The 19,820-nt window shown below is 40.3% G+C and overlaps 1 protein-coding gene across 1 annotated transcript in view; it reads right to left on the bottom strand.

The window, feature by feature from the left end:
* stk32c (serine/threonine kinase 32C) overlaps nt 1–19,820 on the bottom strand; it is an 83,624-nt gene that overhangs the window by 14,956 nt on the left and 48,848 nt on the right. The window contains exons 3-6 of the mRNA XM_029449956.1: nt 16,086–16,237; nt 6,774–6,947; nt 1,323–1,360; nt 381–470 (exon numbers count right to left, since the gene is read on the bottom strand). Coding sequence (XP_029305816.1) covers nt 381–470; nt 1,323–1,360; nt 6,774–6,947; nt 16,086–16,237 — 454 coding nt within the window. The remainder of the gene's footprint in view (nt 1–380; nt 471–1,322; nt 1,361–6,773; nt 6,948–16,085; nt 16,238–19,820) is intronic.

The following is a 19,820-nucleotide window of genomic DNA, read 5'->3' as shown; positions in this document are numbered from 1 at the left end:
TGATGATGAGCGAGTACAAAAATGTTGAGAAATCAGCAGTCTAGCACCTTCTCGCAGCAGTATCTAATTTGAACACAGTGCATATCAACTATAAGCGTGTCACATGATCTCAGTTAACTGGTCACATCCTACTGAGGTAGTTATATACTTAACAATGGCAGAACACATTTAAGCAAATTAACTAAAGTTCTTAAGTTAAATAAAAAATAAAAACAAATAAAAAGTTTATTGTGTCACAGTAACAACATTTAGAGACCATTCTTTCTTATCAGACTATATATTTTAAATGTAACAAAAGTCCATTATTTTATGCCATGAATGTTTTTATTTGCACGAATGAATCAGGCATGACGACATGGTTGACAAGAGTGTTATGTTACCCATGTAGGGCTTGGTTCCAGCTAAGGCTGTGGCTCTCTCTCCGTCCTTTATTATCGTTGCTATGTTGAAGTCCGTCAGGTGAGCGTGACCTGAGAAGAAGCAACCACAAAATCCATTAGAACTTTTGTATTTTTTTAAATAAATGCCTCTTTTTAATGACTCCTCTGACCTTGTTACCTTGTTACTAATTAGAACTTTTATAGTCCTTTGTATTTAAATCCATTTATATGGCGCAAACAAGTGGAAGACGGTCTTCCCAAGTATTTAATGATGAGGTTTCAAGAGTGAACAAATTCCGGATTCTGTGATGATGAACAGTAGTTTTAAACTGGAGAGGAGGTGCAATATACTGAGGCAGCTTTAGTAGGACACATTATTAAACTAAATTATAATGATGGTGATTCAGGAATGACAAAGTGGTTAACATCATTGAGTTATTTTAAGGTGAAAAGTGTATGGATTGAAGAAAAATGGTAAAAAAAAAGAATTATGGGTTCTTGAGAATGAAACTCATCAGCATTCATTACAATTTTGAGGATGTCTGAAGAACGTTAAAAGCTCACTGTAATCTAGACATGGCTTGAGGCGGAGAAGAGCCACGTGCATACAATACTGTATCATCTGCATAAAAAGGAATATCATAAGTCTGTGTTTGAGAAATAATATTGTTCATGTAGATTGCAAATAATAATGGACCGAGCACAGAACCTTGTGGTACTCCCTCGATTTTTAAAAGGCAGGTCTGATGTGAGAGCGTCAGTACTGTACAGATCAGCTGTGTTCCATCAGACAACTATTCATGAAACCTGTTCTGAGAAAGATATTTGAAAGTTTATTTTCCCTTCCTATCCAGGTAGGCTAACATAAATGCTGAGTATTAGTTAGCCCATGCCTGCTGCACACAGACACTGACAGACAGACACAAACAGAAACATCCTTACCTTGCTCATCCAACAGGATATTGTCTGGCTTGACATCTCTAGAGGAGACAACGGACACACATATCAAAAAAGATTTTCCACATAAATAACCTTAATACTAAAAAACAACCTAATGTTATGTCATAGACATCGCAAACATTAGGCAAGTTTCCATACAAATGTAGCTCAAATTTTAACCAAATTAATATGCACTTGAGACGTGAGCGTCTCATTAGACTCTGCAATGGTGGACTGTGAGGCAGACGGTTAAAGTAAGTAACCGGTTGGATAAAATAATGACAAATGAGCTCAAATATATAAAGTACTTTGGAACATATTTAACATTAAAATATCTAATCATTTTGATTTCCCTTAATAATACTGGCCAATATTACATTGAGTGAAGAGATAATGTTACAATTTACATTTGACAGTAACTCGGATTGGTTACGTTATGATCGATACAGTCACGCTATGCAGATACGACGTATTGCTTGAGCTTACTTCAGTGTGAACAGTCCGCTGGTAATGGCATACTTAATCATTCATTTAATAGGCAGTATGCACTGCAGTACATACTGATTGAGTTTATAGTATGCAGTACATTAGTTTGCGATATTGAACACAGCCAATGTAGACAACGTGATAAAGACATTGCATTTATGTTGTATTCATTTGAGGAAGGTCCCAGGTCCTCATCGGTCCAACAGATTGAATGTTTCTATTTTTCATGTCTTCAGTGTAAGTTCCAGTCACAAGTCACGTGTTAAAATGCTTTTTTTTTGTTTTAGTTGTTTTATTTTTGTTATTTAAAATGGGCGTGTGTGGAATTGAACATTTGCTAAATGCTTAATTTGTTCCTATAATTCTCAGTTAAATCATCACCGATGCCCCAGGAGGCTCTCGCAGGTTAGTCCGCACATGCTTATTACACTGGGCGCCCATGCAACGGACAGACACATCCAGGCACACACACACCCGTGCACACACACATCTCGACATTTCCCAATCCCTCCAAGCTCGCAATCCCTCCACAGGCAATTAACCGAGCGCACACAGTATATTTAATTATGCTGCATGTCACGCTGGTGTGGAGAATACACATAGGGTCCACAGAGAGCATATACACTTCCCATAGGACTCGCATTGACTATGCAATGCTAAACTGATGCTAAAATCTTCTGCCAAAATGATCGGAGGGGAGCGGTGGAGGTGGTGGTGGGGGGTACAAGGCTGGAGGGAAATGCTTACATGTTCACAGGAGGGATCCTGATACAAGTGCCAACTTCAGCAGCGTGCCATTTTGTTTGATGTTCAAAATTCACTTAACGTTTTATTCATTTTGCAGCGAGCACAGAAACACCAATCCAACATGAAACAACATGAAAACTGAATTTCTATTTTGTACAGGAACAAACTGTTTTAACATGTTGAGTATATGATGAAGACAAATGAGGCAGCCTGGTGGTCTGTGCAGAGAGGAAACAGAAGACAGGAGAGGAGAAAGGGACTCTCCACTTGTACTTCCTGTCTTCTCATAGGACCAATTTTACCTCCTTGGGCATGGTGGCAGATGACTGTTGCTAGGAGACCAGAGACCCTTCTTCCTTCAGTTGGTGCAACAAAATAATTGTATAGTATTCTCCTGTCAAAAACTTACAGGGTGGAACAAAATTGTAGAGCTGGGGACAGCTATGGATACCCAGGGATTGGATTATGGCTCTGAGATCAGACATAATTGTGTCAAAGGCAGAACAGTTGATGTCAAGGAGAGGGTGAAAAAACATTGGGATAAAAAAGCGCAGATAAGCAGAATCTATCACCTATTAGTAATGGCAGTTCTGAAGTCTGACGTCTTCGCCAACTAGACTAGGAAAAACAAAAGATAATTATTACCTGCCGTGTAGTGAAACGTGGAAGAGTGACTGACTCTTTGAAATTAGAATCAGGCATGCTGGTGCTGTTACACAAGTACTGCATAATGCATGTTGATATGATATGTGAAGCTGTGTAGTAACACATGCACACACATACACAGCCTGTTCATAAACCTATGTGGGTATACGTTTGGAAAATGAAATGCACATAAAAAATATATATCTTCAAGTTGTTGTTTTTACACGTTTGTTCCCCCTTTTTATACAACATTAAACAAAGAAGACATCACATGGTAATTAGTGAGGTCCAGTGTATCCTTTACCTTTGGATAGAGCGGCGTTATGCTAAGCTAAGGACTAAAAGGTCTAATCGTCTTCCGGCTCTAGCTTTATATTTTTGCCTTTATTGGATACAACGTTCTATGAGACAGACAAGGAGGAGAGAGATGGGATGACATGCAGCAAAGGGCCGCGGGTCGGATTCAGCCTTATCATTAGTGCAGCTTTATAGTTAACCCACAGATATATTGATCTTCTTATGTAACCCTCAGGAAGAATAACAAAAGGAAATAAGTGTAATTCCCCAAATGTCAGACTATTCCATTAAAAATTATGTTATGCTTCTTCGTGTATTTTCAATTTGTTCTTTTACTGTTTATTTTTATTCTGTAAAGCACTTTGATTAACACCTTTGCAGACATGCTGCTTTTATTTTTAATTATTGCTACTGTGCTAAATGTGTCGTTAAATCAGGAAACAAAGGTATGCTTCACAGCATCTCACACACACACACACACACACACACACACACACACACACACTGTTGTTTGAAGGAAGAAATGCAGCCTAAATGTGGTTTTGAACGAGGTTCGAACAGTTTTTCAGCCATCTGTGGCACTAAATCTGCAGTCTGCAGGGATCCCTCTCTTTCACTTACTGGACTGCACACACACATACTGCTACGCTCAGCATATCTGGACAAAAGGCTGCGGAGAGCAAGTCCCACCCTAGTTGAAGATGATGTATGGGATTAATTACAAGAACAAACATTAGGGCTATCTATATATATTGAAAGTAACGAAAAATAAAAACAGGGACACCCAAAGGCCTAAATAAGGTAATACCTGCAGCCCACACCAAGAAGGAATAAAGCCTTTAGACAGTGAGCTTGCATAAGGCTCTTTTTGCCTGTGTGGTATATGTTTCAGTCTATACGTTATATCTACTTTTATGTTCCATTATGTTCCATCTAAATCACTCTTAAATACACATTTAGGACATATAGATGAAGGATAACGAACACATTCTTCCCTATACTGTGATCATGGGTGCATGGATATTTAAAAATTAAAAAATGGTGCAAACTAGAGACAATGTAGAGGGCGAGGGGAGCTGTAGGGCACCGTGTTCTCCTCTGAAAGAATAATGTAGCATCATCTAAGAGGACGTGGTTCTAACTGGTGAGGTCAAAGTGGAAGCAGCTACAGGACATGATGAAGGTGGGTGTAAATATATAAATACACGTCTACACTGAGACATGTTTTCAGCGTTAAGAGCTGTATATAAAGCTAGTTAGAGAGGTTCAGTGACTTTGTGTTTCTGATACACTAAGAGTGCTTACACAAAGGAAAAAGCATATTGCATTGTTCTCTCTGGAATAGAGAGAAGATCGTGCACTTGCAAAAGTCATTATGTAAAGAAAAGACCCTTGACTTTCTTTAAATTCATTTTGAGGTTCCAGCCTGAAGAGCAAATCATTACATTCATAAATCACCAAAGATTATGTTGCAAGCTGAAGAAGAGAATACAGTGAAAAGAAGTTCTTGAATACTAAAAGTCATAGAGGCACAACCTTGAGTTGATTTTCACAGTTCTTTCGAAAGTCTATGTTTTGAACTGAAACTGGGATTTAGTACGTGTGATGAAACAAAATATAATGATGTAATGGCCTGACACTGGTGCTTCGGGTGTATCTGGAAAGTGCTGTAAGTATTGTGGAACACTTTAATGAGTGCATTCTGCTGTTTTGAAGATTGAAAACCCAGAAGAAATAAGGCGTCTAGTCCCACATTGGGAGTGTCATTGTATTTAATGTGTAAGTCATTTTATCCAGTGTAAAACTTGGAAATGTTTTGTCACAAAACAGATCAATGTGACAGAGTTGGTGGCGTTCATGGCAAACTCTGTATTGTTTGGCATAGAAGTCAAGTGTTTGTGAGGTTGTGTGTGTGTGTGTGTGTGTGTGTGTGTGTGTGTGTGTGTGTGTGTGTGTGTGTGTGTGTGTGTCGTAGCTATTGTGAATTTGCACTTCTTTAGATAATAATTAAAGTTGCATTAATCAATATTTTTGATTTAACAAAGAATTACATGATTATGTAATGTGAAGGCAGTTGCTCATTGTGACAAACCCACAGAGAACCATCCTCTCATGCTTGAGTTTCCCTCACTTCTCCATAGCGTTTTAGTAGATTTCAGTTTGTTGTTGTGGTTTTGTGGCAAATACAGTTTTGGTTCAGTCTCATGGCTCTCATCATGCTGTTTCCAGACGCAGCCGTTCTGAAACTCACTGTACGCTGCCTGCACAGCACCAAACCGCAGGCAGACAAAGTTAGCAACTAGCTAGTGAACATTATGCGAACAGTTTTGGAGTTTCAGGGAATGCTCATGTCCAAGACAGTTTCAAAGCAAATAATCTTTTCACACGTCTGTGTTTGAGACATGTCATGTCATGTCATTTTTCTCTCGAGGTAGTTGAGAGTGAAGACAGGAAAAGGGGAAGATGTGTGACACCCATGTCTATAATGCGATATTAACATACAAGTTATTATCTGCTTATAGCGCTGATAATTATAGCTATAGCAAACACTCATAAATGTTAATAATGCTTTAAAACAATAATCATAACACATTCTAAAGCATTTCATAATAACTTATAACGTATACTGTCAAGTTTCATAGTACTTTATATTTATCATTGTTTTTTGCAAGGATCATAGTGTATTATAAATCCTATAGTTGTAATACATTATAATATTTGTATAATGCATTATACCCCAGTTATAATGCATGTTGATGTGCTCATTACTTGCTCTGCCAAAAGTAAAAATCTTTTTTACAACAATTTGTGTTGTTCTTGCCCACATTTAATGATATTTTATATATTATTTTCACTTTACTTATAGCAAACAATTACCACTTAGAGTAACCTATAATCCGTTATAATGCATTATAACAGTGATTATAATGCATTATAACAATGATTATAATGCATTATAACAATGATTATAATGCATTATAACAGTGATTATAATGCATTATAACAATGATTATAATGCATTATAACAGTGATTATAATGCATTATAATCATTGTTATAATGCATTATAATCATTGTTATAATGCATTATAACAGTGATTATAATGCATTATAACAGTGATTATAATGCATTATAACAGTGATTATAATGCATTATAACAGTGATTATAATGCATTATAACAATGATTATAATGCATTATAATCACTGTTATAATGCATTATAACAATGATTATAATGCATACCATGTCATACCAGATGAACAAAAGATGAACGGGTACCTGTGGATGATGTGCTGGCTCTGCAGGTAGTCGAGCGCCAGTGTCATCTCACAGAGGTAGAGTTTGACAGCGTCCTCGCTGAACTGGACGTTCTGCTGCAGGTGGTAGCGCAGATCTCCTCCCAGCAGGAGGTCCACCACCATGAACATGTCTTCCTCATCCTGGAATGAGTACCTGGGAGCAGGGGGGGGGGGGGGGGAGGACACAGTGCTCACTCTTTGTCCGGTGGGGAATGAAAAGACATAGTACAATACAAACAAGGCAAAGACTGAGCACAAACAGTTTAGGGCATTGTGTGCTCTTGCAAGCAGTATGCAAAGTACATTACATATGCAAAGGTTACACATTTAACATCTGCAGGCACACATGCATGTTTATACAAACCCAAAGAAGGACAAAGGCCATATACTGTATATTTGCAATCACGGGAAAACATGCTATATTCACATCCGTCTGTCTCATACCTAAAACAATACCTTTGAATCAGCAACCTTTATGCATAATGCATATTTATATACGTCAATGTATGTTCGAGTTGTTTTCAGTGAATGTGCTTCCTGGCAGGCTCTGCACATGCACATTGGACGGTAACAGAACACTCATCATTATCCTAATAACATGCCACTTCTTTGAAGGAAATGCTTGAATGCAGCCCATCTTTGCATGATGTGACTTAATTGGAGGCTGCTCGTGGTCCGCTAGACACTTTTGTCAATCAGGCTTACTAATCATGCACATCAAATTAAAACACAGCCTCTCAGTGATCTGGGTGGGGATTTGTAACACTCCGCTCCACAATTTCTGCCCCAGACACTAAACAAAACATTAAGCCACACGGGTGAACAAACTGTTTTTGTACATCAGAATCTAATTTCTCTTCTTAGAAAAGGCAGAATAATATCTTAATAGGCCCCCCATGTCAATTTGCAGAGGAGGAGGGAAAACAAACGGAGCCCTCGTGGTTTCTTCTATCAATCTCGCTTTAATGGGGTTGCTACTGAGCCAATTCTTTTTGTTTCCCATTAAAGCTCTGATGCTGTGCTGATATTAGTTCTTGTTATAGCTGCAGGTTCCCTCTGTATCCTCAGGCTTGGCCCTGAACAGTCAGGGGGACATTCTGATTGGCTCTATTCAGGTGCAATTTCCTGCTTCTCTATGTTAGAAACTGGGCCTGTGTTTGCTGCAGAGCGAAAATCATTCAATCTCTTGCACAGATTGGTGGAAAAACCCATTTGCAGTACTGTTGGGTCTTTCTCTTCTCCAAAAACAAAGTGTAGATTAATTGATGAAAGGACCTTGACTTTCATGGGATGGGACAGATACTGTCACACTCTAGTGACTCAGTGAACACAAAAATAACACGTAAAGTTTTGAATTACCATCAAAAACATTTTTGGAGCAAGACTCCGATAATTCCCCCTTTTCTCAGACACCCTGCCACCACGGTGGCGAGACAGTCCTGTACCATGCACTCAATAGGAAATGACAGCAGAGCTACCTACATGAGACACAGTCAACCAAGCTGCCCTGACCCTTCAAAGATCAGCCTCACTATTAAAACCCAGGACAGATGGCCGGCCCCCAGGAAGGTGTTGCAGTTGGCAGGGATTCCTCACTGTCACCTTTTTATCACCTCATTGTCACGGTCTGATTCCCAGTATCCAGTTGACAGATGAGCTTCCTGTGAGGCGGCTCTCGCTATCTCACTGTTCTGCAAAACGGTCTTTGCAATCCCCTGCTGAAATATCTAGGCTTCTAAGAGAAGAGCTGCAGCGGCTCGGCCTGGTTGTCAATTCCTTTCACACTTTCGTTGAGGTGACAAGGAGATGTCAGATATGGAATGACAACTGGAGCATATAAAAAGCTCCTGTGCTGACAAGCCTTGTCACCTTTAAGACTCTCGCCAAGGACAGGACAGGGAGGAGACACAAACTATGTTATTCCCCTTTTTTTGGGGAACACTTTGCTCCGAATAAACACAATGTAAAGTTCACCAATTTGACAGATCTAAAAATCCAATTTAGGATTCTTCTGCGGTCTGGGAGTGGAAAGGAATACTGGTACAGTATTAGTTGAAGGGCACTCCACTTCACGTGAAAGATTATTTTGTTGTGGGAGTATGCTTCAGACAACTTTCCTAAAGCGATAATCCGACAAGCACGCTTACTTAACGTAGCAATTATGCAGACTAGAGAAAGTATACAGGGTTAGAACGTCTCTCTCAAGCAACTACTTCCATTACTTTTCATGAGTACAGCCAAGTGCTACATAATAAATGCTTTTAAGAGCGGGAAGTGTTCTCTTAACCCCATCTGTGTGGGTCTCATCTCTCTCTCCAACCATCATTATGTTGCCTTTCGACGAGATCAGACGTCATGTTGTACGATCTAGTAAGTTTCTAGTGTACTCTGGCCTGACGCAAAGCAGTCCAGGCTCTCCGCTTCCTTGCCTTTCCTCCAGCATGTTCCTGGGGGATCCCAAGGTGTTCCTAGGCCAGATAAAATGTACAATCTGTTCATTATGCTCAGGGTCTACCCTGGGTCTCCTCCCAGATGAATATGCCCGGAATACCTTGACAAGGAGGCTTCAAGGAAGAATTCTAATCAGATGCCACAACCCCCTCAACTCCCTTCTTTTAATATGAAGGAACAACTGAATATCTCTTTCCAAATATACAGGCTAAGCACCTCGCCGCTCAGGGAAAGGAAAAATCATTTCAGACGCTGTTAATCAAGGAACGGTCTACTTTAAGGAGAAAGTGTACATTGGGGATAGCATAGTGGAAGAGAGATTACATGTGACAGCTTGTAATCTACATTCAGAATGATGATTTTGAACAAATGCATAAAACAGACATTTCCAGCAATCATCTGGTTCTGCATCAGGTCCCAGGAAGGCTACGTCTGTAATGCTTGTTTGATGAAGAATGTAGCTCTGTATTTATTTAGAGTCTCTGAATGCAGAACATGTGAGGAGATCTTGAAATAGCTGAAGTTAGCTTGTACTAACATACATCATTATATCTGCTTAATTGCTAGTTTCGCTCTATCATATGATGGAAGAGGGAGCCTTAAGTAGAAGTCTATTATTCACTCTCCTTTCAGTTCTATGTTCATATCCACCAACTCCTGAGGGAAATATCCGGCTCTTTAGCTGCCAAATGCTTCACAATGTTCACCAGCCAGTTGCTAACTTCCTTTCTGCTGTTTGGTGCTGGGCAGGTAGAATAGTGGATTTATCAGAGATGTTTTTGTTGAAACACGGTTGATACGAGCAGTAAAACTTAAAGTTACGGCCTGTAAAACAAGAACAATGAGCTGAAAGAAGATCTTACACTCCGTAGAGCTGTCACTATGAGCCACACCTTTCACATTACAGTCATTCAATCTACTGTCAATATAAACATATGGACTATTGCAGCTTTAACTATTTAATATCTAGAATATAGAGCTTCAAACTACTATAATTGGTCAAAACAAAGATTACTAATCTCATTTTAGGTGCCCTCTGCTGCTCCTCATGAGCACAATTTATTACAATGAGCGCAGAGGAGTTGTGGGTCACACTGTTGAGTGTGAGTGAATGCCTGGCAGTAATCTGGTGTCTGGGGAGAGCTGTTACTGTCCAAAACCAGGAGGAGGCCATGTGGTTGAGGCCAGGACAGGACTAGGCTGTGACAGTCACAGCGACTACAGTAAGAGAGCAAGGTTAGCCGGCTGGAAGGAGTACAAGGAACAGGCTGAAATAATCAGGCCACAATGACAAATGAGCACAGGGAGACATGGAGCAGAGAGGGAGAGCGGAAGAGAACAGTTTTGAGGAAAAAGCGACAGAGCAACAAGAGCTTGTGATTCTGTTGGCTCGAGTTGGTCTGCAAAGTTTCAATGGCCTACATAAAGTTGCTGATAGAGCTGGGATGGCTAGGAGTGGCTGCGTGACTCAATCACAAGATGCTCGCATGCACCTCGGAGGATTCGGGCAACAATGGTGTGACTGAGCGCTGCCTCTCTTCTCAACCGCCTTCAACCAGTCACCGTAGGACACAACACCTCCACTGGCCTGCTTTCACAAGGTGCACTTTCAAAGCCATGTCCTACAAAAAGTTCTGCTTACAAAGTAGCAGCTTCAGTAAAAGTCCTTCAAGGCTGCAAATCCAGGGCAAGATAATGTGTGGATGCACAATGCTATATTAGAGAAACAGACTCCTATGCTCTTGGAAATGATATTTCGCCTTTTATGAGGCTGATTTAAAGCTAAGCCCCCTCACAGGGCTTGTTATAACTGCTGACAGGGAATGTAGAGGCTAATTTGTTCCAGTCTCCTAAGACCTTATTCAATGCAGGCCGGAAATCAATATTCCTAATGGAGGCTGAACAGGACACAGCACAACCATCCTCACCACTCCTCTTGCTCACTTTCTGACTCTGATGAAGGGATGGACAGTAAGAGGAAAGCCATGTATCACTCCCTTGGATGACTCACTACTGTTTTTGGTTTTGAAACCTTTCAAATCCTTTAAGACGCTCCCAAGGGACAGTGTTTAAAGCTCTAATTCTCTGACGACAGCTGCCGCAACAACCGTAGCTCGCCGCTCTGCGACTCGGTTTTCAACAGCACAGTGGCAGCGTCCATTTGGTCATGATTCACTGCTGCGTCTCCGGGCCCTCAGGGAGAACGGGTGATGCTTGTTTGAGAGTGATTTGTTGTGATGTAACGCTTAAGGCGAAACCTTGCTTTTATAATGATGTACTACACTCCGTAAACCAGGGGATCAAATTTGTTGCTACGCATTAATGCTGGTTGTTCTCTGTATCTGGGTGGGGGGAGATGACCCCCTGCACTTTGAGGCTTCAAACATATGCGAGGGAAAGAAGAAGACAGTGTCTTCTCATGTGTCACAAATCCTTACAAGGATTTGTGTGGATTCCGTGTGTGCAGTAGATGATAGTTAATGTCTTGTCCTCCGAGGTAATCCATTCAGTGTACCCTCGACTCCTACACATCATATCTTTGCAGCAAGGGAATGGTCGCAGCAATTATTGTGGGCTGCAAACTTGACATTCGCCCAGCTTAAGGCAGCCTTTACCCAGCTGATGTGGGCTTTCACATTTGTTGCTTGCTAATGAATTTTCTCTGAAGCTACGGACAGAGCTGTTCAGAAGCACAGCGGAATTCAGGAGGTCTCAATGAAAGCAAAACCCCACTTCGAGGCAGAAACTGTGTCTTTGTGTGAAGGTAAGAGCTGGAGGAAAACCATACAAATCCTCTTAGTTTGCACATCTCTTTTATGACAAAACAAATCAATGCCAAATACTTTGTTAGCTCCCCTACTATCTACTTGATCCACCCCCCCCCCCCCTCTGTGATTGCAGGAATCATTACTTCCAGTTGTTTGGTGTGTTTTCCCGCATTCTCGCTGACTGGCTGAGTGTCTCTTTGGCTCCCTCCTGGCACTGTATCAATAAAAAACACTCCCATGAAGCTTTATCAAAGCTGGCATTTCTCGTGACTTGCATCTTTTTTTTTTTTGTACGCTTTTGAGAATGGGCAGTTCCAAAATACCCAGCTGGTCTAACCACATCCATTAATAATGAACTGAAGGGCCCAATTGCCAAGCGACAGAAATCCTAACACTCTGTTGAACAAGCCTATAGATACTGGCAACTGTCTGATCTACAGGGAATGAGTTAAACAACATACACACGCAATGAACCAATTAGGTTCCTAGTTGTTATACAGTGAGGGAGAAGGTGGGAAGATGAAGCGGCGTTCTCGTCCATCCTATCTCATTACCGGCCGAGATGCCGTCTCAGCAGCTAAATGAAGCAGACAGTTAATGCGATGCATACAGGTGCAACACATAACAATGTTGTCATGCACAGATGCTCACAGGAGTCTCTGCGTAAACTGGGGCAGAAATATCAAACTCACCATACTCTAGGGCTAAAAATTGATTTCCTTTAAGTCTCACCGTGTTCTCTCTCCAGCTCATAGAGGAACAGCACACATTTCCTTCAATTATACAACTCCGTGCAAGGAGAAAGCTCACACAGGAAGGCTTTAGTCCAAGAAGATGATCTTTGGAACCAATCCAAACTGTATTTTCAGTCAGTTTCTGACTGTAGGTTTGCACAATGACAGTACCAAAAAGGGTATTCTAGACACATATTGTCACTCTCTCTGGTGGCTTTGCGTGGGACCAGTCTGGTTCTACCATTAGGAACATCAACACAGCTGCTCAAGTTCAGGGTCTGTGCATGCTACACCGACAGATTCATATAGTAACAGCTGCATCCAGACACTATCACAGAGCTGTGTTTACGTCCCATCCCTCTCACAATCAGGCACACAATCTGATGGCAGTGACGACAGCCTGTTGAGGATGTGGCTTTGCCTTCGACCCTTTACTGTGATGCTTTATTTGTTGTGCTGATTTGACAGCTTCCCTATGCTTTCCAAGAGGGCCAGCCAAATACAGGCAAGCTCTGGGCAAGATGAGAGAGGGTGACACTACTGTTAAGAAAAGCCCTTTGAAAGCTCGGTTCATCCCAATTACAAAAGACTAGCAAGTATAAGGGGGTCCAAGCACTTAGTGTAATTCAGAAATGAGGCTCATCGACACACAGCGATTGGTAAGCCAAGGGGATTGCTGAATAAGCCTCTTGTACTTTTAAGGTGCTGTTTTAACACACATTTGTTTGCATACTTATGCCCACCTGCACAAGAAAAGGCTCTGCATGTACCTCTCGTGGTATTTAGCCTTGCAGATCGCTTTGATTCGATTGGTTTCTGTCAGCATCTGATACAATGGAAGTGAATTGAATTGTTGTTTGCGATGATCAAAGCATTGACATAATTTATTGAAATATTCAACATCAATGCTTCTTGCCAGAAACAATGTCACTTTATATTACATATTTCACAGCTGTCATAAAGAAAGGTGGGCGATGGAATTACCTTCCACCAAAGGAATTGTCACTATAACCATTGACAGTTTATACTGTAGATTATCAACTAAAACATGTTATTGGCGAGTTGTTTTCAGTGTCATAATTAACTCCGCCAGAGGAGGTTATGTTTTAGGTTTGGTTTGTCTTTCATCAGGATTACCAGGATTAAAGACTACTGGCCCCATTTTCATGAAACCTGATGGAAGGATGTAGCCAATGAAGAACTAATTAAATCTTGGAGCGGATCAGAATCATTGGTTAGATACACGAACCAAGTCTCACTTTCAATAACATTGCGAGACGCATTCATGCGTTGTCGGAATAATCAGAACATTTAGAGTGAACGCCCCCTCAAGTCAGAACAACTCGGAACGTCTGCAAATATTTTGGTACAAATTTCATGGCCGACCTGATCCGTTTTTTTGCTCTTCAAAGGCACCAAAATACTGGATGGAAGGAAGACATTTCAAATCATTGCCAAATAAAACAAAAACTCTCATGTATGGATATGACTAGAGGTATATCAGATACTATGTTTTTCGTAATTAGTATGAAATGCAGGGACGTGCGGTCAGGGGATGCAGCCCAGTCGTCATGAAAAGTAAAAAAACTAATAACAATAAAATAAATATATATTTGTCCACTGGTCTGTGCTATAACTGCATTTTCTGTATGATTCCAATAATTTTGAATTCTGAATTTGCGTATTCTCTGTTCAGATACAGGAGAGATGCGAGTTGAGCCTCCCCTCGGATTGCGCAATCCCTCGCAAACTAGGTTGAGCGCATGCATTTGGCGCGTGCCTGTTGCTATCTCTCTGTATGTCGCCAATATAATGTTTACAGACACTTTTATTATGCGGCCTGACTTTCCATTGTCCAGTTAATGTATGCAATGTATATGTGCAACATATTTAGTCTTGCTGATGTGACATAAAACCACAGTGAGAAGACACCAGGTGAGGCAGACAGTACTCTGCCGCACTGAAGAGGGCGCACGTGAGCCCAATACATGAACATCTCTGAGCTGGTATAAATGTAACGTTGATATGACATATGAAATATAACCAGTAGTCAATGTTCATGCTACCAAGACAATGGTGAATAAACTACTCAGTTGGGTTCATTTGTAAATCTGACTGAAAGAGTTAGTGCCTCCCCAGCCATGAACCTCACCGCACATCACTGGAAATGACCCTTTAATGTTTATGCTATTATCTATCCTCATTATTATACTAAAGGACAATATGCTGTTTGCTAAGTATGTGACCGTCTGCATTGGGGAAGCTGGCGGGGCTCATGTTTTCTATATGCTCCCAGGGAGATGGACGGGCCCTTTGTGGAGCATCTCCGTAAAGCTGAGAGAGCAGAGAGAGAGGAGGTGTGAAGTGTGAAACTTCTCCTTCCCACATAGCCGCAATTATACAGTTTATCATCTTTGTCACCAATGTGCATTTGAAATAGTGTTGGATGCAGAGTATGAGGGAGAGAGCAGAGCAACACATGGAAAACTAGAACACAGAAGGCTTTGGCAGCCATACACTCCTGCAGGGATTATGGGCTACTATAAAAAATACACAGGCCTACTACTGTACGCTCATTAAAATGCCCTCAGTTCTAGTTCTTGTTCTAGTAGAGTGGCTTCTTCAGCAGGCTTACATATAGCGTAGATTAAACTTCAATCATTCACAACTTTATGAGGAAATGAGCTCGATTTTTATCTTGGCTCATCTACTCACTCTCTACACATAATCAATCCATCATAGAATATGTAGATAACAAAATATTCTGCCTGCAATTGCTGAGAGAAGATAGGCACGTGAAATATCATTCTACCAATTAAAGAGGAGGTAAAGTGCTTTGTGTAATATGCCGTGAATGGCGTGCCAGGTCCCCAATTACATTTAGAAATGTGTCCCGCTCGGAGATGAGCGTTGAATAATGAAAGCAGCTTCCATTCACCCACATATCAGACTCAAGGGAAGAGTGAGGTCATTTCAAACCACATTAATTATCAAATGTGTGCTTCATGGGCTCTGAGTCAAAATTAATATCCCAAAATGTCTCAGCTGTGTAAATTGTTTCTTAAGTTAATAGCTGTTGGTTTCTGGAGTAAAATTATCTTGAAGCTTTAATGAAACCAACATAACTTCTTTTCCCCACTAAGTGCCAAAATAAAGTGCACGCAACACTAAGAACATTCAGTAAAGAGTACATCTATTTTAGGGCTGCAACTGATTTAGGAGTGAGCATGCACTTGTGTATTGGGAAAGTATATATACAAAATGCACAGACAGACAAAGCAGGCGACCGACACAGGCAGTGCAGACCACATTGAAAGTGTAAAAACATAGCATAGTCACCAGAGATTTACTAAAAAAACATGTTCAATTTCCTGTAGAATCTCAAGCTCTCTAAAGACGTTTCGGACCTCATCTCTCTCCACGCACTGCTGTTTGTTCATGTACTTCATGGCGTACATCTTCTCGGTGTCCCTCTTTTGAACAATGCAAACCTGCAGAAGGCAAGAGCAGAAGGGAGAAAAAATGGGGGAAGACAGAGAGAGACAAATAAGCATATTAGTACAAGATAAATATGTATTTAGACAGTTTGCAAGCCAAATCTGCATGTGAATTGTAAAAACAACAAAACTGTTCTAATTGCAGAATTGTATTGGCATGGAAGGAGAAATACATCACTGCTCAGGTGTCGAAGCCAAGTCTCAGCTCCACAAATGCGGCCACGCTGCTGTGCAAATTAAATATGCTTTCAAAATAACCCACAGCATCTTCCAGCTGTTTGTTATTGCGATTGTTGATAGACGGCCCTATACCAATGTGTAAAATGCTGACACGGCACTCTGAGCAACTCTAATAAACTTTTCAAATACAGAAGTTTGTGGCAGAAACCACTTCCGAACAAATCACTTCATTATTTATTCATCACTTGTGGTTTTTGTCAGAAAGTGGCGGTGAAAGGTCAGGAGCAGGACGGGACTCCGGAGAGGTCAGAGTCATTACAGTAACATTACCATGGCAGCCACAGTCATTACGCAGATCATCTGTCTGCTGCGAATCCTGCCTTGCAGACAAATAAAGAAATACATTCTGTTGTTTTGTGTTACCTTAAGACCAGACACTTAAATCAATAGATGACAACGTGAAATGAAGAAGATTAGGAGGATTCCTACAAAACTCTGATTCTAAATGGACATTGAGAGAGTTATTGGTGCCATAAGGGGATTGCTTTATGGCCCGTATGGAGAGAAGGAATGAATACAGCAACCAATAAATCTCTCAGCATATGGCAAGTGTGTATTGTATTAAAATAGACCTGAAAAAAATCAGAATCTATGCTTTAATGTGGCTTTACAGCTGTCTCTAAAGGGTGGTTGGATCTAATTTGCATGACTGTTGAGCAGGGATACCACCAACGCGCAACACTGTCAGTAAAATGCCTAAGTGGGCCAGAGGGAAAACATACATTTACGGTAGCTTCAAATACAAAATGACTAACAAGACACACAAAAATATTGTTTGGTCTTTATTTCTTTAAAGTGACAGTTCTCCCTCATTTCGTTCATGAGTAAATGCGCGTTCTTTCTGCTCAATGATACTGACGAAAGAAAATAGTTCCTACATTAAACCTCTCACATTATCATTATCTTGAGTAACTGGGTCATGATTTCTGTAAAGAGTGATTGCTTTAGAGTATTATTTTGGCGCTTTGAGCACCACAAGCCGAGTGCCATCTAGTTCCATTATATTGGAGAGATGGCAGACATCTCTCTGCCCGATATCTCCAACACTCTACAACTCGCACCAAAACAATCTAGCTTGATGAAAAGCACAATAGGTAAGAGGACAAATATGTATTTTGGGATGAAATGTCCTTTTAAACTGATTTTTCCATTAGCATGTGGACAAGAACCCTGGATGCCTTAATTTGGGAAAGGGACTAAGAGACATCTGGTTAACTGAGGTTAGATGTCTAATGGAGGCATCTTATTTCTTTGTCTTGTCATGCGAATTTTTACAACAGTGTATGTGCATGACAAAGACTTGCGTATCAAAGTATCTCTGGCAGCAGTGCAGCAGGAAACCTCATTACTCATCCTTGTAACACTCTTGAAATATGCCAAACTTGGTTAAAAGCTCTGGGAGGGGGTCAGGGTGGAATCTGATTACAAACCAGCTGCATGTAAACACACTCTCTGATTTAATTTCTCCCAATAACCTGGCTTCTAGTGTGCGTGTAAACATAGACTACGTTCACACTGCAAAAAAGCACCTGCATCTGATTCAGGACCACATATGAAAGCCTCCCATATCAGCATTGAAAAAAATGACTGAAACCCTCACAAAAGACAGGAAGTTCACGTCATTAATGAATGTCGTAACACTTCAGGAATCAATCCTAAGCATCTGTTTTGGTCCTAAAGAGTGTCCCTCAGTGACCCAAGTGTAGCACTTGACAATTCTGTGAAGTGTTAAAAGCTAAGCAGCCTCCTGATATTTCTGTTATAGGCAGAAGGCCCTGGCTGGATTGAACTGTCCACGAAGGAACAGGTCTCCCATTACAGTCTGAGCCAGACAGATGGCTGTTTAACACAGCACTCTGGCCTTGATGCACTGCACAAAACACCCATCTCAGCTAGTCATGTTCTCATTTGTTGGGTCTTTAAGTCTTACTAAAGAGAAAAAAAGGATAAAATGGAGAGAACATCTCCCTTGCTTTCATGCAGATGGATGTGTGTGCAGCTGTTTAGATGCATGGTTTAACATTTTTCATTTTGAGTTACTTTGAAGTTGTCTTCAAAGTAACTCTGCATTACAAACAAATCATGAAGATTAATGAAATCTGAAGAAGCTTTGGTAACATAGATTTCCCATTGCACTGGTGGATTTAATTCACTTGATTGAACGGGGGGGAAATAAGATTTTAAGATTGAACACCAAAGTAAATGAGGTGTTAAATTGAACATTTTCCATGTGGTGAAATGTATGACAGTGTAAAACACTATCTATTTAATTTGCTCAAGGTTTCCCCTCAAGCACAAAGCTCAAAATGAGTGCCAGGTCTGACTCGACTCTCTCTCTGGATCTCCTCCAACCTTTCATTAGCTCATCACAGCTGCAATTCATCAGACCATTAAGTGTCAGAATATACTGAAGAAGAGATGTCCTATTAGCTATATAATTTAGCAAGATAACTGCAGATTTATCAAATTAGTAGTAATAAGTCATTTATGACCAGTTAGACTAAAGCAGCTTTTAATTTTTAAGGTAGGTAGGTAGGTAGTCAGCATGCTATCGATTGATGCTTACATTAGAGCAGATAAACACTGTTTAATCCATTCCTTACGCTTCTGCTCTTGTAACTATCAATACATCTGTACAGGTATTGTTATCAATAGGTCATTATCAGTAACCGCATTTTTAAAGTCTGATGGTTTAAGTACTGAAACAGGACCTTTCATATCCATATTAAGAATATATATATATATATATATATATATATATATATATATATATATATATATATATATATATATATATATGATTCTGGGGAAGAAAGCCCAGCATTTTTCAATTAAGAAATGTGGAATATCAGCAGAAAATATTGCTTATTGCCAGTTTAAAATGTTATAATCCTGCTATTGGATTTCAAGTCTCACTATCAATTCAACCATACCCCATACCTCCTTTTTAGACTCTTTTTTTTTTTTTTTTTTTGCCCACAGCATGATAACACGCAGCTCCAGGCCCTTCCTTTTCCCATCTCCCTTGACGAGCTCAGCACAGACCCAGTTTCTCTTTGCTCTTAGCCAGGCCAGTCTGTACCATCTGCACTGTGCTAGAAGGTAGACTAAATAAACTCCTTTAAATCCTGCAAACACTCCGAAAGGTTATCCTCACATTTTCATTTTTCTACTGTTAAGGCAAATAAGTCTCATATGCATCTTATTCCATTTATTTTCAAGCAATTTTCCATATGTGCACCATCAGGGAACAAGAAACAGAGTCAATTTTTAGAAACACTCACTGGCTCAGAACCCAATTTAGAAATCTTATTTATGTCTCTGTTGGGAGCAAAAG

Source organism: Cottoperca gobio, chromosome 15 (genome assembly GCF_900634415.1).
Source record: "Cottoperca gobio chromosome 15, fCotGob3.1, whole genome shotgun sequence".
Lineage (NCBI taxonomy): Eukaryota > Metazoa > Chordata > Actinopteri > Perciformes > Bovichtidae > Cottoperca > Cottoperca gobio.
This window is presented reverse-complemented; position numbering and strand designations above follow the sequence as displayed.